General features: G+C 41.4%; 3 protein-coding genes across 5 annotated transcripts; all 3 read left to right on the top strand.

Annotated features, from left to right (window-relative positions):
- The first annotated feature begins 708 nt into the window (after positions 1-708).
- LOC119732386 (cytochrome P450 2U1-like) lies at positions 709-6,913 on the top strand. Its single transcript, XM_038205857.1, has 8 exons — positions 709-1,044; positions 1,966-2,142; positions 2,347-2,599; positions 2,968-3,176; positions 4,424-4,549; positions 4,901-5,140; positions 6,087-6,185; positions 6,482-6,913. The coding sequence occupies exons 1-8, from the start codon at positions 894-896 to the stop codon at positions 6,742-6,744; spliced, it is 1,518 nt and encodes a 505-aa protein (XP_038061785.1). The 5' UTR covers positions 709-893; the 3' UTR covers positions 6,745-6,913.
- Positions 6,914-9,799: 2,886 nt separating this feature from the next.
- Positions 9,800-15,549, top strand: LOC119732385 (cytochrome P450 2U1-like). Of its 2 annotated transcripts, XM_038205855.1 has the most exons (9): positions 9,800-9,996; positions 10,736-10,912; positions 11,999-12,092; positions 12,208-12,366; positions 12,777-12,985; positions 13,268-13,393; positions 13,655-13,894; positions 14,549-14,647; positions 14,867-15,549. In XM_038205855.1, the coding sequence occupies exons 1-9, from the start codon at positions 9,846-9,848 to the stop codon at positions 15,127-15,129; spliced, it is 1,518 nt and encodes a 505-aa protein (XP_038061783.1). In that variant the 5' UTR covers positions 9,800-9,845; the 3' UTR covers positions 15,130-15,549. The 2 variants fall into 2 exon arrangements, with proteins under 2 accessions (XP_038061783.1, XP_038061784.1); XM_038205856.1 differs by lacking the exon at positions 13,268-13,393.
- A 2,410-nt stretch (positions 15,550-17,959) lies between these two features.
- Positions 17,960-23,887, top strand: LOC119732381 (cytochrome P450 2U1-like). 2 transcript variants are annotated; one of them, XM_038205846.1, is made up of 9 exons: positions 17,960-18,230; positions 18,958-19,134; positions 19,517-19,610; positions 19,724-19,882; positions 20,258-20,466; positions 20,924-21,049; positions 21,313-21,552; positions 22,693-22,791; positions 23,011-23,887. In XM_038205846.1, the coding sequence occupies exons 1-9, from the start codon at positions 18,080-18,082 to the stop codon at positions 23,271-23,273; spliced, it is 1,518 nt and encodes a 505-aa protein (XP_038061774.1). In that variant the 5' UTR covers positions 17,960-18,079; the 3' UTR covers positions 23,274-23,887. The 2 variants fall into 2 exon arrangements, with proteins under 2 accessions (XP_038061774.1, XP_038061775.1); XM_038205847.1 differs by lacking the exon at positions 17,960-18,230 and adding an exon at positions 18,291-18,439.
- The last annotated feature ends 781 nt before the right edge of the window (positions 23,888-24,668 follow it).

The raw sequence follows: 24,668 nt of genomic DNA, 5'->3' as shown, positions 1-24,668 counted from the left end.
GTTGTCCAGATGGCGGGATGATGCAATCTCAGTGCGAGTTCGTAGGCATGTTAGTTTATCCATTGTTTCGTGTTCCTGCGCTTTATTAGTTGAGGTTCGATCAGGCCTTATCTGATCAAAATGTCAGCTATGAACTCATTCCCATGCAGGCCTACTCCCTGAACATACATGCACCGTAGATGCGTTTTTATTCCTCCATGATCTATGCGACAGCAAGGGCACCTTACCTGAAAAAGGGTGAATTCAAAAGTAAACAGATTTCACAATGACTATGGAATGCCCAACCTACAATCATACGTACTATAGGCCAAAAAAAAGGTCTCCGGTTTCTGGCGTGGAGCTTGCCCAAAAAGTGGTGCGGCGACGCGGCATTTTTTTTTTTTACCTGATTTTTTTTGCTTCAAATGTCGGCTGATGACTGCAAATGGTGCCCGACTAAACTTAGTGCAAATATATGCGAGTCCAGAGAGGCCACATAAAGCTTATTCTCGACCATAACCCTATCTAAAAACACGTTAAAATTGTGCAGCAGCAGGATTCCAGTCAAACCAGTGAGTTTGGCGGTTTTGAGACATCACCCGGCTTTCATTGAAAAAAAAACTTTTTCGTTTTGCCGACGCGCAAGGCTACGGCGACGCACGCGCCGCATACCAGAAACCGGAGACTTTTTTTGGCCATAGTGATACGTGTATGCGAATGACGTGGCTTTGAATAATGATGAGTCACTACCACTGGTAGTGGCCTGCCGCAAACTTATCTTCCATCGACTGCATGGGAGGCTCTTTTACGTGCTGTACGTGATCGTTCTTTATTTGGCGTACACAGAATTTACAACACAAATTTTCGGCTCGACTGACACTGAGTGAGTGACAGCATATCTTTCTGAAAAGAAAATGGCGATGTTAGGTGACCTGTACGTCAATGCGACCACCGTGTTGGTTGCATTGACAACTCTGGCTGCCTTTGCTTTGTACAAGAGCTCGAAGCGACCGGCTAACTTTCCTCCAGGACCGTTTGCTCTGCCTCTGCTTGGGAATGTTACAAGTAAGTCAGCACAATAAGCACTATACCAATTGGGCTATATGGTTAGTTATTACAAACATAATGGGGGGTCGTTAATATACGATTGCTGTGAAACACTGAAATGACTGAGCTAGAAATATATATTAAAATGGTATGGGCCTTATAAACTTTTCCGACTAATTCACACACTGTATTATGACCATGGCATCATCGAGGAATATAGGAGCTATAGTAAGACATTAAGACATTAATGACGACAAAATATGCAATTCGTAATCGCACATTTTTGCGTCTGAGCTATATTTCTGGGACTATGATTATTTATATACATAAATCAACGTTGTGTCTGCGATGTTGTGCCCGATACGCATTATATAACAATGGATGGATTTTCCCTCCATTATAACAGATCATTGTCATAATGGTGGAACTCACATCACGTGACATTCATTATTGCTCCCATTCACGCCGGGGCTCAAAGTCCCATTCGCCTCTGGTGAATGGATTTATTAGGCTATATACAGGGTGCGTAAAAAAAAACGCATCCCAATTGGCAGGACCATTTTTGAATGAAGTTTTGCCTGCAGCAATCTAGGATATGAAAGCCCACTCCGGCTTTCTTTTAGTATACAAGAATCATTCAGATCACTCATGAGTGAATGTGTATACTTTTCAAGTTTATTTGAACACAAACACTGTTTTAAAGTTCTGTCCAGGGATCACAAAAAAAGTAAGTGTTCTTTCAGTAACACGAAAACAATTCTCATATAGGGATGTATGTGAACTAGCTATGATTTTGCTGAAAGAACACGTACCTTTTCGTTCTCTTATATTATAGGAATGGGGCCAGTAACTACACAGTTAATTGCCATCTGAATACTTTATTATCCATTTTTTCCCAATAATTAACCTTTCGATTTTGCATGCTTTAATTCCTATCAGCATTTCTGTCCAAAACGACTTTGGAGGCCATGGGCGATCTGCATAAGCAGTACGGAGATGTCTTCTCACTGAAGGTTGGTAGCTTGAACATGATCGTACTGAACAGTATTGAGATCGTCCGAGAAGCACTAGTGAAGAAGGCTGTCGAGTTCGCGGGACGACCGATGTCATACTCGGGTACGTGCACGCCCACAACATGTCACGCAACTTTGAAGGGACGGACCTTTAAATTGCAAAAGAAATGTGTTTTGCTTGATTTGCAATGTGATATGTATAATTTTTACATAAAATGTTTAGCTGTTATTGTTTTGTGAACTATATAATTTTTGTCGAGTCGTAAATGTGACGACACGGTCTACAACACATTTTTTTCTCCAATAGTTGAGATTTTCTCCGAAGGATACAAAGATATTGTGTTTTCAAACTACGGTCCACAGTGGCGCTACCAGCGCAAGCTTGGCCACACAGCCATCCGCCATTTTGTGCAGAAGGACCAATTGGAGAAGCTTGTCTTCAGCGTCACTCCTAAAATTGCAGCAGTTCTGGATGAAATTGGGGACAAGCCGTTTGCACCCAAGTACACCATCGGTCAGATTGTGTACAATATCTTGGCTGCCTTATGCTTCGGCAAACAGTAAGTAAACTTTGGTGTATAACAGGCAACATTGGTGTATATAGGAGGATGCTTACAAATCCAATTCTAGTAAATACAGACATTTTACGATTCCTATTCATCGAGAGTCCGTCACGTGGCCGGTTTAAACGGTTGATATATACAGACATGGCTGGCCGGGCTTAAAACACTTTCACATGAAATTTAGACTCGTATGAAATCCGGAACCAGCACCGGTTTGTTGGTTAAACGTTTATAATCCTCAGGAAGGCATAAATTCACACTACACCAGCACTGGCTGTTTACGACTACTCGGGGGATATGAGGCACATACCATAACCAGGCCTCAACTTCTGCGTGTACTTTTTGGCATGACCGTCTTGTTTTAGGTACGAGTTCAACCAGCCTGAACTGTTGGAGTGGATTCAGTTGAATGTCGATGTACAGAACGCCTTCGGCAATGGTCTGATAGGTGACTACTTCCCAGCCTTGACTTTCATTCAAACTCCAAATGAAAAGAGAGTTCGGAAACTCCTCGCGGACATGCTTGGGGTGTTCCACAAGGAGTTGAAGGCACACAAGGAGAAGTTTGATCCAGGTGAGTATCCAGTGCGTAGTGGGACAGAATGGGATCGGATCAAAGTGCGCCAAAATCAACTGATTTGTGAAAGCTGCTAATTAATCTCAATTGGGAGGAATTCCAAACATGGACATCACTCATTTTTCCCTGCAGTGACCTATCAGCCATCAACAAGCGACAACATGTACTAAAAAGTCAAATTTAGCAAGGAAAAGTTTGAAGCGTTTGCTCGTTTTTTTTCCAGACCACGTTTCGTATACCTTTGTGCACTATGGTGTCATATCCAGGTATGGTATTTTTCGACAAAACTCACCACATTAGGTTTTCCGACCCGTCGAATCCGGTAGTGATGTTTGTAAAAGCGTATCTTTATGAAGTCACTGATTTTTGATTGATCCGTCTATATTGGACCTTTATCGTACATCAGTATAATCAACGTGATCCGATTGATCCATGTCTAAACTTACAATGTTCGAGGCAGGCTGTGACAGAGCTATACATTAATTGGTGGAAAAAATTGCAAAAGAGCTATGCTATAAGAAAATGTAGGAATTTATAGGTGGAAATTGGCGGCAATCTATACTAAATTCCACCTTGCTGAAAAAGAACTCTTGAATTTCAAGTCAATAATGGTAGTTCTCATATTATATTATATTTATAAATACTTTCCATCAAATACACTAGCCTCGGGTGAGATTTCAGCACCCTAGAATATCACAAAATAACCGAGTTTTTGTTATGAAATTACATACCATACACAAACCTTTTTTTATTGTTATTTTTACGGAATTGCTGAGTTTCAATACGGAAGGACGAGTTATTCGATGATAACTGGAACTGATATAAATTCCTTTTTAAAATAATCGCAAGGGGTACTGGCAACCTGAATACTGTAAAAGAAATATTAAACTGCAGACAAAAAATTCAGATTGTGGAGTGTGCGCCTTCATATGTCACATTAACATCAGCGAAACAGTTCCAGTAGTTGTTGGGAGCAACATGGGATATTTCAGTTGTTGGAAATAAATGCATAGCCTTTTATCATGTTGCGACCATTAACTTTCCCTTTCAATTTCATTTCCCTTTCAAATTAACGTAACCAAAGCGAGGCTGGAAGGTTCCTTTTTGCACAAAAAAAAACAGTACTGTTATTGGATACAGGGAACATGACTGACATGGTGGCAGCACTGTCTATAGAGGGCAGGCCGGACCGTCCCATAACAACACTCAGTTTAGCAAAAATGTACAATACTCCATCTCAACAGAAAACGTGCGTGACTTCTTTGACTCGTTGCTGTTGACCCAGAAGCAGGCAATAGAAGCTGGGGAGGAGGAAGCCGAACACATCACCGATACTCACATTTGTCAGACAGTCTTCGACATTTTCGGAGGTAAAAAAACAAAATAATCGAAATATTGTCTCGTTAATTTGTTATCTAGCACAGTGAAAAAAAGTTGCTGTTTATTGAGGATGGATCAGGGCCATTTTCTGCCTTGCCCCCCCCACCCCTCCCCATCCACCATGTATATATTAGACCCTCTATTGTCTCTTTGTACAAGTTCGCCCATGGATACCAAGGCAGAGTTGGTGGATGGACGCATGCAATGCCAACGCTGCCTGACGCTCATGCTAAGAGGATATACTGTTGGTTTTCGCATATTCAGAATAACTTTGGACAAAAATAGAAGAAAGTTGCCAGCAATGTTCTGCTTAAGTTTGATTGTTACGTTTCAATGCGCAGCTGGAACTGAGACTACCATTGTCACCCTTCACTGGGCGGTGGGTCTCTTGGCCGAGAATCCGGACATCCAGGAGAAGGTTGCCAAGGAGATTGATGACGTCCTGGGTCACGATACGCTCCCCTCGTTGGACGACCGCGGCTCGATGCCTTACACCGAGGCCACCGTTCTGGAGATATTCCGCCAGGGTTCGGTGGCGCCTTTGGGAGTTCCCCATTCAACCATGTCGGACACTACGTTGGGTGAGTATTTCTAGCGTGACTATAGACTACAACACTACGGCCTTACTTATTCCTGCCATGTTTATAACACTCCAAAACCTTAGAGTATTTGCTTGGGTCACCATGATCACCATGTCTCATATCCCACAAAGCCCAGTCCCCAAGTTATAGATCCTCGACTATGTCCCACAAACACTACCCTCTACTCTATCCCCGAACTCCACACCTACAGACGTTTTATAGCTTCTTGAATTCGAAAATTCCGACATGAAAATGGATATTGTACTTCAACCTTCACACTGAGACATGAAGGCCAAAATAGGATGGTTAACCATTTTTGACTGATGTGGTGGGTGTGGGGTATGACGTTTTCAACACACGAGGGGCGCATAGCACCCGAGGCGAAGCCGAGCCGGTGCTTTGCGTTCCGAGGGCGTTTAAAACGTCATATCCCACACCACAGCAGTCAACAATATTGGTTTGTTATACCTATGTTTTGGATTCTTTGGATGTTGATGTAAAAATCACGAAAACAAACAGCAGTTAACACAACAATCATGTCAATCGAACGTCAACTCACATGCATGTCGCATGCTCGAAACAGCTGATCGTCTGCTAGTTTGCTGTTCCCACTTAAGCCTGAAAACATGGTGAAAATAGCGTGGGTACCAACGATATAAGCGTTTCACAGTACGTACCGTACGTACAAAGTCATAGCACACTGGGATATCACGCACGTGATATCCCACAGGAAGTGTACCATGCCTTTATCATAAACTGAACATGCGATCGTTCTAGGCCAATAAAAACACAGTATTCAAGACAGAGGTGATGCCATGTGATTTGAAATCACAAAAGAAAACCAGATAACGTCCTCCTATTTTGTCTGTTTCAAAGATGGCTATGATTTAACTCAGTCGCTCCAGTGTGTCGTTTGATATTTATTCCGTTTTATACTGTTCCGCAGCTGGATACAACATCCCCAAAGATACCACAGTGATGATCAATCATCTTGCTATTCACAACGACCCAACACAGTGGTCTGAGCCGGAGAAGTTTAAACCAGGTAACGTTGAATCTGTCAAAACCATAAAAGTCTGTGAATTTTGAGAAGAACATTGCTGTAAAGGCACTCTCCTTCATGTTGCAGTGAAATTTGCCTGAATTATAAAACGTGGCCAATACTACATTTGCAGCACGAATAGTGCTTAGAGTGGAATTCAAATTGCCCTTATATACTTGATGCAAAACTGACTTAATATGTACTGATATAACAATTTTGTTGTCTCGGAAAAACTGACCGTTTTCAAACGTTATTTTTTTTTCAAAGAACTTAACATTTCTGACTACATTATTCAACAGAGCGTTTCTTGGACGACAACGGTCAACTGCTCAAAAAGCTCCCAGAGAGCTTTCTCCCATTCAGCACCGGACGTCGCGTCTGCCTCGGCGAAGACTTTGCCAAGAAAGAAGTCTTCTTGCTCTTCACTTGGCTGTTTGGCCGGTACGCCTTCTACAAGGTACCGGGCAAGGAGTCGGAGTCTCTCTTGACTATCAACAAGGTGGCGGCCTTGACTCACCAGCCTGTTGATGAGATGGAAGTATGCGTCAAGAAGCGATATTAATCACCCTCATCGAAGGGTATATACTTGGAAGTTTCCTCAAGTTGTTTCTGATACCTATATCGCCAAATTAAAGTCGATAGAAATAATAGAATTTATTGATGCATGTCGCCAACAGTTGCTTCCTCTAAGGTTGGGAAACCTAAGATTGTCCTCACACAGCTCGGAACATTGTGGTACATAACCACATAACACAGAGTTGATCTTCTGCACATTTTTGGGCAAGTTTGCCATGATCCTATTATCAGATTTATCAGATCCATTATAGGATCATTATAGGATTATTCCAAAAGTAGCCTACCGAATTATAATCAAAAAGCTTACTTGGATTAAAGATCGTACACATCCCATGAAATTTTTCCGTCTAGCTCGCTGTCATTTTAGAAGAAATCGAGCGAATCACCAACGACAAGTCAGTTGACTGCTTTTGGGAAAATGGAGTTTTAATTCTATGGACAAAATCGTGTTTCGTGATCAAAAGATGTGCCTAATTGTTTTTCAATGTGTTCTCGAAAAGTGAAGCCACTGAGATGGAAGTCGAACGGGTTGGGTTTTGAACATTCTTCTTTTAATTTTGAGTGGTGTACGTGTTATATTGGAAACGAAAAAATGCATGAAAAGGAAATTGCTGTATTGGCTCCAAAGAAAAGCTCGTATTAGAGTAGATGACAAGTAGTTATTATCACTACGGGGAATGGTACCTTATAGGGGGACATTTCCATATAGGGTTGTGCACACAATTTTTCCAACTTTAATGACCCTTAACCCCAATTTCCCCTATCCTACCCCATGAATTATGTACAATTGTTATCTTTAAAACCTATGTCACATATGTGCCCCAAATGAGGAATAGTCTGGTGCCTGCATGCGCGTTACATTAGCTAGCGTTTGTTTTTGTATGCGGTGTCTGGGGTAAAAACAGCATCAGTTTGTCGCGCCGTGAGTTATGAAAATACAAATTTTTTTTGGAAGTTAAAATGTTATAATCTGGCCCGCCAATATGCAGTATCACATTTCATATTAATATAAGCAAACTGGAAAGAAAAGGAGTATTAATGAGAAGGCATGGACGTTATAATTACAATGATCGTGAAAACACGTAATGCACGTTGAAAATAACAACACTAAATACACGATATAAATACATTATTAGCAAATTGCGGTATCGAATCATGATACAGGAATAAAGTTTCCTATCCAGGGCTTAGTATTGGAAACGAGGTTAGAAATAAAGTAAGTACTGGGAACGAGGTTGACTGTGCCCATTACTCGTAACTAGGTTCATGGTTTGATGTATTATGACTATACCTACTCATGTTTCTATGGTTTGTCGTAGTGCATTTTATTACAAAATGTATTAACATAACATCAGACGCATTAGGAAATACCTGAACAGTGTACTGAAACATGATTTGATATTTTAATGATTAAAATTTTATTTGTCTTTGTAATTTTATAATTTCGTATTCATGATTTTCCTTATAGTGATTTTAGTATTTTTAATGTATTTTTAGAATACACGTATATTTTTTCTAGAATTTGCGCTATATAACATACAAGCTGATTTACCCGATAATAGATCGGGTAGGGCGTAGTACGAGTTGGGGATTAAAATGTAGGGAGTTAAATGTAAACGGGGGATATAGTTGGAGAGACATGCAGTTATAGAAAAGCAATTTCTGTGGTGTGATCTGAGGCAATTTCTGACCACTAAAACCAATTTGAGCAAACGATCATTAAAGTTTTGAGTTTGGAGATATTACATTAATATTATTATCATATGTTTTGGACCATGAACAATCGATCGAGCATAATGCGACGGTAACATGTTGCCTCTAAATAGTGTTAGGAAGACATTGAAATGTCTCCTTAATATCCGGTGTTTCCATATTAAAGGTGTAACTTACGTCGAAAAATTATGTTAACAGGAATTCAAGTTGATGTCCACGTGGGGAGTCGGCACTTATTTTAAAATATCTTGTACTATGGCCATTGCTGTTGTGAGAGATTTGCCGTATCCATACACCTGGGTTGGTTGAGAGGAGTAGTTGAGGTAGAGTGCCTTAGTAGGGCACAATTCGCATGACCACGGCAGACCGTACCCCCCCCCCCCCCCGGCTGGGCTACGCCTTTGATAGAGCAAGGACCAGTCCGAAAGTTACGTTTGTCTGGGCTTGACAATGTCCTCTTTATAGCTCCATTGGTCAATGAAATTTATTCACTTCAGCTTGGAGCCTTCATGCATCGTTTGAATAATAATTTACTTCCAAATCCCATTGCACAAATGTTCTGCAGAAACGAAACTATACATCACCATTTTACCCGACAACGTAGAGAATTTCACTTTTCATTTGCAAGAACAACTGTTTATAAAAAGACAATTAGGCATGAAGGCCCTAAGTACTGGAAGTCCTTACATAAATCACTCCAGGGCACTCGTAGCCTTCCATTATTTAAATCCAAACTTAAATCGAATTTACTATCAAATTATAATAACTCAAATTAATCTTCTTACTGGGTTACTACTCTGTATTTCTTTTTTTTCTGATCAGCAATATTGTTTTTCCGTGTGTTATGTACAATCTAAAATGTATACGTTCAATTGTTTTTCGTTTGTTTTTCATTAAATGTTTGTATTAATCCATGTTAAAGGGGATCTCTACTCGACAAGCTCTGCTTTTTGGGGATCCCTTCCACCATCTCTAATTAGAAAATAATACGTCCAAGTGTATAAATATATTTTGTAAAACAAGCTCGAACTTTATATTATCCAAAACTCCATGTATGTATTTATGCCTTGTCACATAATGAAATGAGATGTGGTAAAAATAATAAAGAATAATGAATGAATGAATGAATGAATGCGCGAATGTGGAACGACTTGAAATTTTCCGAAATACACTACAAGAAGTGTGTTTGTTTGCGTACGTGTATATACGCCCGTACACAAATTGTGCGTGTTTGTTAGCAGGTAGGCCTACGTGCGGTGTTGACGACGGGGCCCGGGGCCGGGCGCAATGACCTGTAGCCAGACTGCTGACAGCGACGCGTAGCTGTACTTGCACCATTATAGACGTGACACTGACACCGTAAAGACAAACAAAATGGCCGTTTGGGGTGATTGGTATTCGAACGTGACCACCGTTTTGGTTGCATTGACTACTCTGGCTGCCTTTGCTTTGTACAAGAGCTCGAAGCGACCGGCTAACTTCCCTCCTGGACCGTTTGCTCTGCCTCTGCTCGGGAATGTTACATGTGAGTAGTCAGGCCTAGGCCTACCAGATTATGGTCAGGCCGCCTAGTCATTGATGTAAAAATATACTACTTACTAGTACTAGTAGTAGTACTAGGCATGATACCCTTTAGAACCCCGTTACAGCTGACTAATTGACACAAGTGACATTCTGATATTTCTTGACACATTTGAACAGTTGACATTGACACCTTCTTGAAGATCAGCAGGTTTAATTTTGTAGAAGGAGGGCAGGGCTTTGATTTATGAGGGGTTAAAGACGACAATGACAAACAGAAAATATATTTAAAAAGCAAGATGGCGAACTGCCAAAAAAACGGTAGGAAAGTCACATTTTTTTATTGAAAGTGCTTTCAAAATTACAACTGGCATGAGTTTACAACTGGCATGAGTTTATCTTAGTCCCTCCATCCATGAGACTTTTGGTGTTTGTTTTAACACCTCTTAATAATAGACGTTATGCGTAGCAGCCATCTCAGAGAGCAATGCCTTTGTTTTGCTGGGATACGAACGAGTGAACCTTTGTGTATTCCTTTATACTGAATTAAAATAGCAAATGATTCCCTGTAATTAGATGGCCACTATGCAAAACGTCTATAGTCGGGAGAGTCTAAACCTAAAACTAAAGTGGGTGCTCTTTCTCTAGAAACTGGGACCATAACTACACAATCACTTTCAGAATACTGCATGAATAATTTTTGGATGACATTGTGAATCTTTGCGTTTTATAATTGACTGCAGCATTTTTGTCCAAAACTGCGTTGGAGGTCATGTGCGATCTGCATAAGCAGTACGGAGATGTCTTCTCACTGAGGTTTGGTGCTTTCAACTTGATTGTACTGAACAACATTCAGGTCGTCCGAGAAGCGCTGGTGACGAAAGCCGTGGAGTTTGCGGGTCGACCGATGTCATACTCAGGTATACATGTTCACGGAACTTCAAGTTTGATTAGACAGTACAGTAGAACTTCCACCTGTTGGGACCGTCCAAACAATTGTTGGGACCATTGCCAACTGGTCCCGAATACCCTATGAAATTATTCCGCCAGAAATGGTTTTAATCGAAATTCATAAATACCTCAGACAGTTTAGCCATTCCTATTGGTCGAGAGCCCGTCACGTGGCCGGTATTAAACGGATGATAAAGACATGGCTAGCTGGTCTTAAACACTTTTCCAGTGTCACAATAAAATGTGGACTCCTAAAAATCCAGTGCCTCTTATCGTTTCATTGGTTGAACGTTCACAATCCTCACGTAGGCATGCGCAACACTACCAGGGAGTTAGAATTTTATAGTTCTAAATTCAAAACGCAACGCGCCAGGTGCGTTCTGCGCGACATCGCATAGAACATGATACGCGCGCGTCAATCTCCATAAAAGGGTTGTTTTCATCTTACTCGCCAGCTGAACACTCCATTATTTTGCAGGAGGGATGATTCAAAAAGCATAAAGTGAATTTGTTGAACAAAATCGGGATGTTTTGAACGAATTATATGATTTTTTTTTACCGAAAAGGTATTTATGAATGGGAATAAATATGTACTCCGTCGGTATTTATCACTCTGTTTAATACCACTTAGAGTCTGGGTGCTGATAATTACCCTCGCCTCCGGCTCGGGTAATTATCAGCACCCAGACTCTAAGTGGTATTAAACAGAGTGATAAAAACCTCCGGAGCACACATTATTTATTCCCTTAGTAAACAATCAATGATGGTGGTTTTAAAAAATGTGCCCGCTGGCACCTTTTTTTTTTAATGTGTGTTAACAACAGAATCCAGTTTTGAGGCCCAAAAGTTGCGTTCATGGACTGAATGTTTTCCCCTTTAACTCAAAATGTAAATAGCCAATGTGCCAAGACTTTAACTGGTTAGTTGTTACTGTATATGTACCCTACATAAGATTTTGAGCAATTTTGTTGCTTCAAACGAGAACAAAACTGCACGGAATTCATTGTAGCAATTTTTATATTCAACATAAGCCATTTTTCGTTCCCATTCTCTAGTTGAAATCATCACCGAAGGATACAAAGATATTGTCTTATCGGACTACGGCCCGCAGTGGAGATACCAGCGCAAGCTTGGCCACACTGCAATTAGGTTAGTTCCTGTCGCCATCTATCATAAATTTATTTTTAATTTTTTTTTAAAAATTAAATACCATCAGTGCTCAACAATCACATTTCACAATCTAATACTGTTTTTTTTTTTTCAGGCATTTTGCGCAGAAAGAACAACTGCAGAAGCTTGTCTTCAGCGTCACTCCGCAAATTGCCAAAGTTTTGGATGACCTTGGGGACAAGCCGTTTGCACCCAAGTACACCATCGGTCAGATCGTGTATAATATCCTGGCAAGCTTGTGCTTCGACAAACAGTAAGTAGCGTTTAAGTTAACGGTGCACTTTTGCCTGCAGATTTTTTCACAATTTTGTGGGTTTTTTAAAACTCTGGCAGGGCTTCTACAATGTCACTTCGTGGAAGGTCTGTCCCCGGAAAATTGACCAAAATCGAGCCCCCTAATTCTCCCATAAAATATAACTACCAATTGACCAAAAATTGACCAAATGAAATGACCTCGTCAGTCAATGCACTCTTGGCGAAAGTTTTCAGAACACTCACCTTTGTCTTGAAAACAAATGCCCAAATGACAAATGGTTCGTTCTTCCCTTTAAATGCTAAAAGTGGAGGGGGTTGAAATTATTCCCGTTGAAACCCCACATAAATAGCAAACCGCAGACTTTTAAGGTACATGCAACTCTGTGTACTTTTATCGTCTTGTTTCAGATACGAGTTCAACCAGCCTGAACTGTTGCAGTGGATTCAGTTGAATGTTGATGGACAGAAAGCCTTCGGCAATGGTCTGATCGGTGACTTCTTTCCTGCCTTAAGTTTCATTCCAACTCCGAGTGAACGGAAGGTTCGGAAGATTCTTGCAGAGATGTTTGGGGTCTTCAGAAAGGAGCTAAAGATACATAGGGAGCAGTTTGATCCAGGTGAGTCAAAACCAAATGCGGAGTTGACGCGAGTGCTAGCGCAAATGAAATGTTACGTCAGGAAACTTTGGCTGCGACTCTTGCTAACTTGCAGAGCGAAAACTTGTCATGACGTTACAATCATGTTTTTTTTTTCCTCCAAAAAAATGGGTAGCCACCTAGGTGCCTTTAGGTGGAGTGCCAGAATGACAGCTAGACTGGAGGTCGCAGGTTCAAACCCCGTTCCAGTTACGTTCTGTGTTTTACTTCTGTCAAATTAGGCCTACTTCTCTTTTTTAACAGAAAACGTGCGTGACTTCTTTGACTCATTGCTGTTGACTCAGAAGCAGGCAATAGAAGCTGGGGAGGAGGAAGCAGATCAAATCACCGATACTCACATTTGTCAGACAGTCATGGACATTTTCGGAGGTAAAAAGATCTGTCTCATCTTTTTCAATATTAGTTACAAAGTGTCTTGCCAGTAACATGTCCAGAGTAACCCTACGCCGGACGCCAAACACCCCCCCCCCCCGAAATCTGCAGAATTACCACAGATCGTAAGAGGTTGATGATCCAGACCACGAGGCCACGACACTGCACATGATAACATCATTTTGCTGTAATGAATGGCCAACAACTTGTATCTAACATTGATTGTAAAGGCCTTAAGATGTTACTGTTTCAACACAGCTGGAACCGAGACAACCACTCTCACTCTTCACTGGGCGGTGGGTCTCTTGGCCGAGAATCCGGACATCCAGGAGAAGGTTGCCAAGGAGATTGATGACGTCCTGGGTCACAATACGCTCTCCTCGTTGGACGACCGTGGCTCGTTGCCTTACACCGAGGCCACCATCCTGGAGGTTCACCGCTATGGATCAGTTGTGCCTTTAGGCGTTCCCCATACTGTCCTGACCGACACTACACTGGGTGAGTATTTGGTCCAGTAGTTTGAACTAGCGCTTACCAGTCCTTTCCGATTTTACCGGATCACCGGGTTCACCGGATTACCAGTTCGCCGGATCACCCCATTACCGTTTTTCACTGTTGCGGTTAGACCGCAACCAACCCGCATACGTATCCGATTCCGTTCTATTATCAGTCACATGATGATCAGTCACATGATAACATCGCATGATGACAAAATGGCAGCCGTCAATTTGGAATCATGTGACTTCATTCGTGAACCTGATTGGTTTAACATAAATATCGTGTCCAATAAAATTGGAGTGCTGCCTGCACACCTTTACGTTGACATCGCATCCGGTAAAATCGGATGCGAAAAAATCAAACATGTTTGATGTCATCCGGTCGCCTGGTGTATGGTCCGACCGGTCCAAAATGTTCAGCTCTGTTTGATGGCCCAGTTATAGTGAAGAGGTAAAATCGGAAAAGTGTGCGTTGGGCTTTAATCCCATTACAAGTCCATCGCAGTTTCGGTAAAAAATACGTCACAAGTCTTATTACAGTCCTCCAATCGATATAGAAAGATGCTGCGTGTTTCAACGTCCTCCCGATCCCGTGTTAACTGGTTAATGTTATGAGATTGTTTGTCATTTGATTTATCTTCTTTATTGTCTACAGCTGGGTACGATATCCCCAAAGGCACCATGGTGATGATTAACCATCTGGCTCTGCACAACGACCCAACACAGTGGTCCGAACCGGAGAAGTTTAAGCCGGGTAAGTTTGCAAGCTTGGCAAGTTTTTAGCGGCATCGGCACTCGGCAACCAGAATTGGAAGGCGCTATACTGCGGTGGAACCAAGCTCATGCGCATGCTGGATGCGTTCTTAAATACAAGACGTGCGTGCATTTTGGTAAATCTATTCGTGGAAGGAGCCTGCAGTGTGTACAATCTGATTATTAAAAAAAATACTTTTCTGCATGTTTTCTTTGACAGAGCACTTTTTGGACGACAACGGTCAACTGCTCAAAAAGCTCCCAGAGAGCTTTCTCCCATTCAGCACCGGACGTCGCGTCTGCCTCGGCGAAGACTTTGCTAAGAAGGAAATCTTCTTGCTCTTCACTTGGCTGTTTGGCCGGTACACCTTCTACAAGGTACCGGGCAAGGAGTCGGATTCTCTCTTGACTCTCAACAAGGTGGCGGCTCTGACACATCAGCCTGTTGATGAGATGGAAGTATGCGTCAAGAAGCGATATTAATTACCCTCATCGAAGGGTATATACTTGGAAGTTTCCTCAAGTTTGTTTCTGATACCTATATCGCCAAATTAAAGTCCATATAGAAATAATAGAAACTATTGATGCATGTCGACAACAGTTGCTTAATTCCTAGTAAGGTTGGAAAACCACACAGCTCGGATTGCTATACCTCTGTCTTGAATACTGTATTTTCATTGGCCTAGAACGATCACGTGTTAAGTTTATAAAAAGTCATGGCACACTCCCTGTGAAATCACGCACGTCATGTACGTGATATCCCACATGGAGTCATGGAGTGTGCTATGACTTTGTGCGTATAATATACGAGCGGGTTCACGCTTATATCGTTGGTACCCACGCTATTTTCACCATGTTTTCACACATGAGTGGGAGCAGCGAACTTGCAGACGATCAGCTGTTTCGAGCACGCGACATGCATGTGAGTTGGCGTTTGAATGTCATGATTGTTGTGTTTACTGATGTATGTTTTCGTGAGTTTTACATCAAAATCAAAAGAATCCGAGACAGAGGTATACAACAAAACAATTGGTGACTGCTGTGATGTGGGATATGACGTGTATGCGCCCCTCGGGTGTTCAAAACGTCATATCCCACATTACAGTGGTCTTGTTAAACATTGTACATACATGAATCATATAATACAGAGTTGAATCTCTGCAAATCGTTGGGCAAGTTTATCAAGATTCCGGATTTGCCATTAAAGGCATTATACTAAAGTTTCATTTGCATTTATTCCAAAAGTAGCCTACTGCATTATTATCAAAAAGCTTTCTTGGATTACTGAGATCGTACATCCCATGAAATTATTCTGTCTAGCTTGCTGGCATTTTAGAAGAAATTAAGAAAATGTATGATTTCCAATGATAAGTCATTTTGACTGATTTTCAGAAATACGGAGTTCTATGGAAGAAATCGTGTTTCGTGATCAAAAGGTTGTGCATTGTTTTCACTGTGTTCTCAAAAAAATGTAATATCTACTGAGCTGAAACTTTAACAGGTTAGGTTTTGAACATTCTTCTTTTGATTTTGAGTGGCGGTGTTTGATGTTATTATTGGTAACAAACATAATGCGTGAAAAGGTAATTGCTGTATTAAAATACTCCAAATAGAGTAAATGACAAGTAGTTATTAAAGTTCGTGTGTTGTGGGGGAGTCGGCACTTATTTTAAAATATCTTGTGCTAGCCATTGCAAAGTGGTTTTTAATATAAGCGGTGTAAATATGAAACGTAAAACAAGGTAGAGTTTTGATTTGTGCTTAAGAATGTAATCTTATGAGGGTAGGCATATGTTGTTTCTCCAGCTCTTAGAATAACAGTCGGCTTTTTTTTTAAAAATATATTGTGACTTTCTTTTAAAATTGACAACTTTTACGGTTTTCTGTTTGCATTAAAGTATTCTCACTTCATGTACCCATGTATTTTGTAAACTTGTTGAATTTTTGACCGAATGTAATTTTCCAGGGTTCGAAATTAGCGGTAGCCCGCAAGCCAAATGCTAGTCAAAACAGCGGCACGTCAAACTATTCCTTAAGTAGCCCGGCTGGCTAGTCAAAAATTATTGGGCTACGGCAAAGATGAAAGGACATGCAGGAATAAAAAAATCATTAAATTTAGAAAGCAAACCTCACGTCAATTTGTGTCTAATTTTATCAACTGTTTTATAGGATAAATTAGATCTGTTTATTTAACCCTAAAAGGGCCGGGGCGGAATCGGCCCCCCCCCCCCTCTCAACTTTTCAACTTTTTCTGCGATAGCTTTGAAAAAAAAATTCGTGACCCGAGCTGTTTTGACTTTTTAGCCTCGAGCCTTGCGCATCTTTTGATACCAAAAACATAAAAATGTTCAGCGGCTACGCGCCGTAAAAACTGAATTTTTCCATATACGTCGTGTACACAGAGCAGACCATTTGTATATACGAATAATTAATTGGCCATCATTCTAAAACCCTTTGACCTATAGTCACGAATTCATGAGTCATGAGTTGCTCTATGCATGTACCGAGTTTCAATTTTTTCGTCACTCGATGGCCGAGATCTTAGGAGGGCAGACTCCGCCCCCCCCCCCCCCCCCGGCGGCTGAATGATGGTAAAAAAAAAACCCAGGCCCTTTTAGGGTTAAAACAATGACAAAATTGCCTCAGAATGTGCCTGAAAATACGGCATTTTGTATTTGAGCTAAAAGAAAAAAAGCGGGCTAGTGAAAATGCCCACTGGCTAGTTAAGAGTCTGTTTCAGTAGCCCGGCTGGATAGTGAACAAAAAAGTCGTTTTTGCAATTCGGTTTTGGCCAGGAATAAGCTGTAAGATTTTCCCGAATGACAAGCAAATCATCATACCGTTTGATAGTTTCCTTCTTTTTTTCCTTTTTTTTTTTTAACTCTTCCTTACGGGCCCTGCATGCCCATTTCTTACGAGCCTTACTTAACAATCATATAGGATTGGACAATGATTGTTATCAAATTTCCAAGTTATCCAGACGGATGACGCAATTCACGTGAGGAATAAATTCAAGAAAATTCTGCGGCAATCTTAAGGCAAGGCCTTATTAATTTGGTCGAAATATACCAGCTTAGGCCTGATCAACGTGCGATGATGCATGCAAGATCTACGTAGATAGAGCAAGGACACCTAATAATACCTGATAAAAGGGATTTATTGTAATCTCCATTATATTCAGGTATATGTTACGTAATGGGTGAATTCGTAAGTAAACATCTCACAATCATGCGCAATCTAGTAAACTATACATGTACCATGCATGTACATACATGACTTGAAGTTATTATGCATGCGATGACGTAGCTTTGAGTATTGTTGCATCAGCTCTGCACAGTCCGTATCAGAGACGTGTACCGTTCGCAACGTGCTGCGATCATTTCGGCGTAGGCCTATAGAAGGAAGGTCGGCTCCTATATCTTCTGAAAAGAAAATGGCGATGTTAGGTGATCTTTACGTCAATGCGACCACCGTGTTGGTTGCATTGACTACTCTGGCTGCCTTTGCTTTGTACAAGAGCTCGAAGCGACCGGCTAACTTCCCTCCTGGACCGTTTGCTGTGCCTCTGCTCGGGAATGTTACATGTGAGTCAGCGCGTTAGTAAATGGTTAATGTGTCAGTCATTGATGTTGTAGCGTCTTTATAGTATAGATGTTTCTTACAGTATCCTCATAATGTGGTCCAGCCTCTGATAAGGACTTAGGCCTACTCCATTTGTGAACCAAGCTGCTAGGCTGCGTGTCGGGAACTGCCGTTGAGCTTATAACGAAATCGAAATCCGGATTTGTTAAATGTAAGTTGATAATGGCCATGATAATGATGGTAGAAATAAACTTGACGGCCGGTTAATATAATTGCGTATGGGCTTATTATTTCATGCAGGGCTTGATATATGATGTATCCACTAAGGAAACCCAGATGTAAATGTTAGTTATTAGAGATCTAATAACATTTTGCAAATAAGTTAAAGATCATGTGAAACACCAATGTGTCCTCTTTCCAATGATTCCTTATTGTGTGTCTGTGGCCACGGATGACTGAACATTCGTTGTTATTCTGTCAAGAGTTCAACCTTAGATATGAATGAGCGAACCTTTTGCGCATCCATTTTACAATTAAAATAGCAAAAATAGTAAGATGGCCGCTACGCATAACGTATATGGTCGGGAGAGTCAAAACCTAATTAGCTAACACGTGGGTGCTCTTTCTCTAGAAACTGGGACCATAACTACACAATCACTTTCAGAATACATGTACTGCATGAATAATTTTTTGACCTCGTGAATCTTTTCGTTTGATAATTGACTGCAGCATTTTTGTCCAAAACTGCGTTGGAGGTCATGTGCGATCTGCATAAGCAGTACGGAGATGTCTTCTCACTGAGGTTTGGTGCTTTCAACATGATTGTATTGAGCAACATTCAGATCGTCCGAGAAGCGCTGGTGACGAAAGCCGTGGAGTTTGCGGGTCGACCGATGTCCTACTCAGGTACGTTCACGGAACTTCAAGTTTGATTCCAAACAATTGTGGGGACCATTGCCAACTGGTCCCCAATACCCTATGAAATCATACCGCCAGAAATAGTTACATCGAAGGTAAACAATCAATGAAGGTGGTTTTAAAAAAGTGTGCCCGCTGGTACACTTTAATTTTAACGTATGTTAACAATTACAGAATCCAGTTATGAGGCCCCAAACGTTGCGTGCATGTGCTGAACGTTTTCCCCTTTATCTCAAAATGTAAAATAGCCAATGTGCGGAAGACTTGGTTATGCACCCTACCGTAAGATTGTGAGCATTTTTGTTGCTTCAAACTAGAACAAAACTGCACGGAATTGATTGTAGCAATTTTTATTGTTCCTATTCTCCAGGTGAAATCATCACCGAAGGATACAAAGATATTGCCTTCTCGAACTACGGCCCGCAGTGGAGATACCAGCGCAAGCTTGGCCACACTGCAATTAGGTTAGTTCCTGTTGCCATCTATCATAAATTTATTTTTAAAAAAATTTAAAAAAATTAAATACCATCAGTGCTCAACAATCACATTCACAATCTAATACCGTTTTTTCCCCCAGGCATTTTGCGCAGAAAGAACAACTGCAGAAGCTCGTCTTCAGCGTCACTCCGCAAATTGCCAAAGTTCTGGATGACCTTGGGGACAAACCGTTCGCACCCAAGTACACCATCGGCCAGATCGTGTATAATATCCTGGCAAGCTTGTGCTTCAACAAACAGTAAGTAGCGTTTAAGTTAACGGTGCACTTTTGGCCTGCAGAATTTTGTTGTTTTTAAGCTCTGGCATGAGCTTCTATACATGCCACTTCGTGTTAGGTCTGTCCCCGGAAAATTGACCCAAAACGAGCCCCCTAATTCTCCCATAAAATATAACTACCAATTGACCAAAATTGACCAAATGCAATGACGTCGTCAGTAAATGCACTCTTGGCGAAAGTTTTCAGAACACGCACCTTTGTCTTGAAAACAAATGCCCAAATGACAAATGGTCCGTTCCTCCCTTTAAATGCTAAAAGTGGAGGGGGTTGAAACCCCACATAAAAAGCAAACCGCAGACTTTGAAGGTACATGCAACGCTTATTGTCTTGTTTCAGATACGAGTTCAACCAGCCTGAACTGTTGCAGTGGATTCAGTTGAATGTTGATGCACAGACAGCCTTCGGCAATGGTCTTATTGCTGACTTCTTTCCTGCCTTAAGTTTCATTCCAACTCCGGGTGAACGGAAGGTTCGGAAGATTATTGCAGAGATGTTAGCGTTCTTCAAAAAGGAGTTAAAGATACATAGGGAGCAGTTTGACCCAGGTGAGCCAAAACCAAATATTTCATTTAACATTTCCTCTGCAAAAATTCCATCCTATCATACATAATAGATTGGTTGAACAACCAGCCACTATATCAGATAAAACCAGCCAAAAAGCACGCTGGTCAAGTTAGTAAGATATCGGTTCTCGTAAGTAGATGGTTGTGGGTGCGAAGCCCACTTCACTAAAGACCAGTTCATACTTGACACGATTGCTAATGCAACGGCAATTTAACGTCGGGAAAAAGTGGTTGCAAAATTCACCAGAGATGAAATATATGTTCAACTTTTGTATATTCGCAGAGACGTCACAATTTGCTTTTCCTTAAAAAAATTGGTAGCCACCCATATAGGACTGGATAGGAGGAGTGCCAGAATGGCAGACTGGAGGTCGCAGGTTCAAACCCCGCTCCGGTCAAATCTTCGGTCAACTATTAAATTGCTTCTCTTTTGCAACAGAAAACGTGCTTGACTTCGTTGACTCGTTGCTGTTGACCCAGAAGCAGGCATTAGAAGCTGGGGAGGAGGAAGCCGAACACATCACCGATACTCACATTTGTCAGACAGTCTTTGACATTTTCTCAGGTAAAAAGATCTGTCTCATCTTTTTCAATATAAGTGACAAAGTGTCTTGCCCAATGACATGTCCAGAGTAACCCTACGCTGGACGCCAAACATCCCCCCCCCCCCGAAATCTGCAGAATTACCACAGATCGTAAGAGGTTGATGATCCAGACCACGAGGCCACGACACTGCACATGATAACATCATTTTGCTGTAATGAATGGCCAACAACTTGTATCTAACATTGATTGTAAAGGCCTTAAGATGTTACTGTTTCAACACAGCTGGAACCGAGACAACCACTATCACTCTTCACTGGGCGGTGGGTCTCTTGGCCGAGAATCCGGACATCCAGGAGAAGGTTGCCAAGGAGATTGATGACGTCCTGGGTCGCGATACGCTCCCCTCGTTGGACGACCGCGGCTCGTTGCCATACACCGAGGCCACCATCCTGGAGGTTCACCGCTATGGATCAGTTGCGCCTTTAGGCGTCCCCCATAGTGTCATGACCGACACTACACTGGGTAAGTATTTGGTCCAGTAGTTTGAAGTCTAGCGCTTACCTTTCCGATTTTACCGGATCACCGGGTTCACCGGATTACCAGTTCACGGGATCACCCCATCACCGTTTTTCTCTGTTGCGGTTAGACCGCAACCAACCCGCATACGTATTCGATTCCGTTCTATTATCAGTCACATGATGATCAGTCCTCTGATAACCAATCGCATGATAACATCGCATGATGACAAAATGGCAGCCGTCAATTTGGAATGATGTGACTTCATTCGTGAACTCGATTGGTTAACATAAATATCGTGTCCAATAAAATCGGAGTGCTGCCCGCACACCTTTCCGGCGACATCGCATCCGGTGAAATCGGATGCGAAAAAATCAAACATGTTAGATTTCACCCGGTCGCCTGGTGTATGGTCAGATCGGTCCAAATTTTCAGCTCTGTTTGATGGCCCAGTTATCTAGTGAACAGGTAATATCGGAAAAGTTATGCGCTGGGGTTTAATCCCATTACAAGTCCATCACAGTTTCAGTAAAAAGTAATTAAGTCACAAGTCTTATTACACGTCCTCCAGTTGATATACAAATTGTGCTGCGTGTTTCAATTCAACGTCCTCCCGTGTATTTTAAAACATTTTTGTTTCGAATTCACCGATTCTTATATTCAATTTCGTCCAGCAACATCGATTGAGTGCACTTTTTATGTTTAATTTCGTCTTTTGTCAGACAATTTCAAATTTAGGCCCGAACAAATTCAAACAATAATTATTAGCACACTTTTCGACCGGGTGTATTCGATTTCGTCTAGTCTACGCCAAATCGTGTTATTCAGAAATTAAATTCGTCTAATTGATTTATGTAAGACGAATTTGATCTCTGAATGCTGCCATTCGGCAACAGCTGAGAAGGATTGATCTGTAATGACGAATATTCTCGACCCGGTGACTAAAAAGGGTGACCAAACTTTGAAATTGAATGGTAAATGTCTAATTTATTGGTTTTGTTAAAAGCATGTAAAAATTTGTCTCGGACGAAATTGAATGTTAGAGTTGGTGAATCTGAATGAAAAAATGTTTTAAAATAGCCGGGAAAACCTATATTATGTGATTGTTTGTCATTTGAGTTATCTTTTTGAAATAAATGTCTACAGCTGGGTACGATATCCCCAAAGGCACCATGGTGATGATTAACCATCTGGCTCTGCACAACGACCCAACACAGTGGTCCGAACCGGAGAAGTTTAAGCCGGGTAAGTTTGCAAGCTTGGCAAGTTTTTAGCGGCATCGGCACTCGGCAACCAGAATTGGAAGGCGCTATACTGCGGTGGAACCAAGCTCATGCGCATGCTGGATGCGTTCTTAAAGACAAGGCGTGCGTGCATTTTGGTAAATCTATTCGTGGAAGGAGCCTGAAGTGTGTACAACCTGATTATTAAAAAAAATACTTTTCTGCATGTTTTCTTTGACAGAGCACTTTTTGGACGACAACGGTCAACTGCTCAAAAAGCTCCCAGAGAGCTTTCTCCCATTCAGTACCGGACGTCGCGTCTGCCTCGGCGAAGACTTTGCCAAGAAGGAAATCTTCTTGCTCTTCACTTGGCTGTTTGGCCGGTACACCTTCTACAAGGTACCGGGCAAGGAGTCGGAGTCTCTCTTGACTCTCAACAAGGTGGCGGCTCTGACACATCAGCCTGTTGATGAGATGGAAGTGTGCGTCAAGAAGCGATATTAATTACCCTCATCGAAGGGTATATACTTGGAAGTTCCCTCAAGTTTGTTTCTGATACCTATATCGCCAAATTAAAGTCGATAGAAATAATAGAATTTATTGATGCATGTCGCCAACAGTTGCTTCCTCTAAGGTTGGGAAACCTAAGATTGTCCTCACACAGCTCGGAACATACATAATCATATAACACAGAGTTGAATCTCTGCAAATTTTGGGGCATGTTTGCCAAGATTAAAATATCAGATTTGCCACTAAAGGCATGTAGGATCTTTTGCATTTATTCCAAAAGTAGCCTACCGAATTATAATCAAAAAGCTTATATGGATTAAAGATCGTACATCCCATGAAATTATTCCGTCTAGCTCGCTGTCATTTTAGAAGAAATCGAGCGAATCACCAACGACAAGTTGACTGCTTTTGGGAAAATGGAGTTTTAATTCTATGGACAAAATCGTGTTTCGTGATCAAAAGATGTGCCTAATTGTTTTTCACTGTGTTCTCGAAAAGTGAAGCCACTGAGATGGAAGTCGAACGGGTTGGGTTTTGAACATTCTTCTTTTAATTTTGAGTGGTGTACGTGTTAAATATTGGAAACGAAAAAATGCATGAAAAGGAAATTGCTGTATTCAGATCTCCAAAGAAAAGCTTGTATTAGAGTAGATGACAAGTAGTTATTATCACTATGGGGAATGGTACCTTATAGGGGGACAATTCCATATAGGGTTGTGCACACAATTTTTCCAACTTTAATGACCCTTAACCCCAATTTCCCCTATCCTACCCATGAATTATGTACAATTATTATCTTTAACACCTGTGCCCTAACCTATGTCACACATGTGCCCCAACCTCGTCCCCAGGGTGTTGAGCAGTACGCGCCCGCCACTACCTGCTCTCTCACCCTGGTATTGGATCATTTGCATGTGCAAGATTTTGAACACGCACGCAAATGAGGAAAAGTCTGGTGCCTGCATGCACGTTACATTAGCTAGCGTTTCTTTTTGTATGCCCTGTCTTGGGTAAAAACAGCATCAGTTCGTCGCGCCGTGAGTTATGAAAATACGAATGTTTTTTTGGAAGTTAAAATGTTATAATTTGGCGCGCCAATATGCAGTATCACATTTCATATTAATATAAGCAAACTGGAAAGAAAAGGAGTATTACTGAGAAGGCGTGGACGTTATAATTACAATGATCGTGAAAACACGTAATGCACGTTGAAAATAACAACACTAAATACCCGATATAAATACATTATTAGCAAATTGCGGTATCGAATCAGGATACAGGAAGGAAGTTTCCTATCCAGGGCTTAGTATTGGAAACGAGGTTGGAAATAAAGTAAGTACTGGGAACGAGGTTGACTGTGCCCATTACTCGTAACTAGGTTCATGGTTT

Source organism: Patiria miniata, unplaced genomic scaffold (assembly GCF_015706575.1).
Source record: "Patiria miniata isolate m_02_andy unplaced genomic scaffold, ASM1570657v1 HiC_scaffold_24, whole genome shotgun sequence".
In the NCBI taxonomy this organism is placed as follows: Eukaryota; Metazoa; Echinodermata; class Asteroidea; order Valvatida; family Asterinidae; genus Patiria; species Patiria miniata.
Note: the sequence above shows the minus strand (reverse complement) of the source record. Positions and strands in the feature narration are given on the sequence as shown.

Bases quoted from the DNA above. Each gene is read 5' to 3' on its own strand.
- LOC119732386 (XM_038205857.1), top strand. From the start codon at position 894: ATGGCGATGTTAGGTGACCTGTACGTCAATGCGACCACCGTGTTGGTT. The intron at 2,600-2,967 runs GTAAGTAAACTT...GTCTTGTTTTAG, and splicing joins GCCTTATGCTTCGGCAAACA to GTACGAGTTCAACCAGCCTG. The intron at 4,550-4,900 runs GTAAAAAAACAA...TTCAATGCGCAG, and splicing joins AGTCTTCGACATTTTCGGAG to CTGGAACTGAGACTACCATT.
- LOC119732385 (XM_038205855.1), top strand. From the start codon at position 9,846: ATGGCCGTTTGGGGTGATTGGTATTCGAACGTGACCACCGTTTTGGTT. The intron at 12,093-12,207 runs GTTAGTTCCTGT...TTTTTTTTTCAG, and splicing joins CTTGGCCACACTGCAATTAG to GCATTTTGCGCAGAAAGAAC. The intron at 12,367-12,776 runs GTAAGTAGCGTT...GTCTTGTTTCAG, and splicing joins AGCTTGTGCTTCGACAAACA to ATACGAGTTCAACCAGCCTG.
- LOC119732381 (XM_038205846.1), top strand. From the start codon at position 18,080: ATGGCGATGTTAGGTGATCTTTACGTCAATGCGACCACCGTGTTGGTT. The intron at 19,135-19,516 runs GTACGTTCACGG...CCTATTCTCCAG, and splicing joins TCGACCGATGTCCTACTCAG to GTGAAATCATCACCGAAGGA. The intron at 19,883-20,257 runs GTAAGTAGCGTT...GTCTTGTTTCAG, and splicing joins AGCTTGTGCTTCAACAAACA to ATACGAGTTCAACCAGCCTG.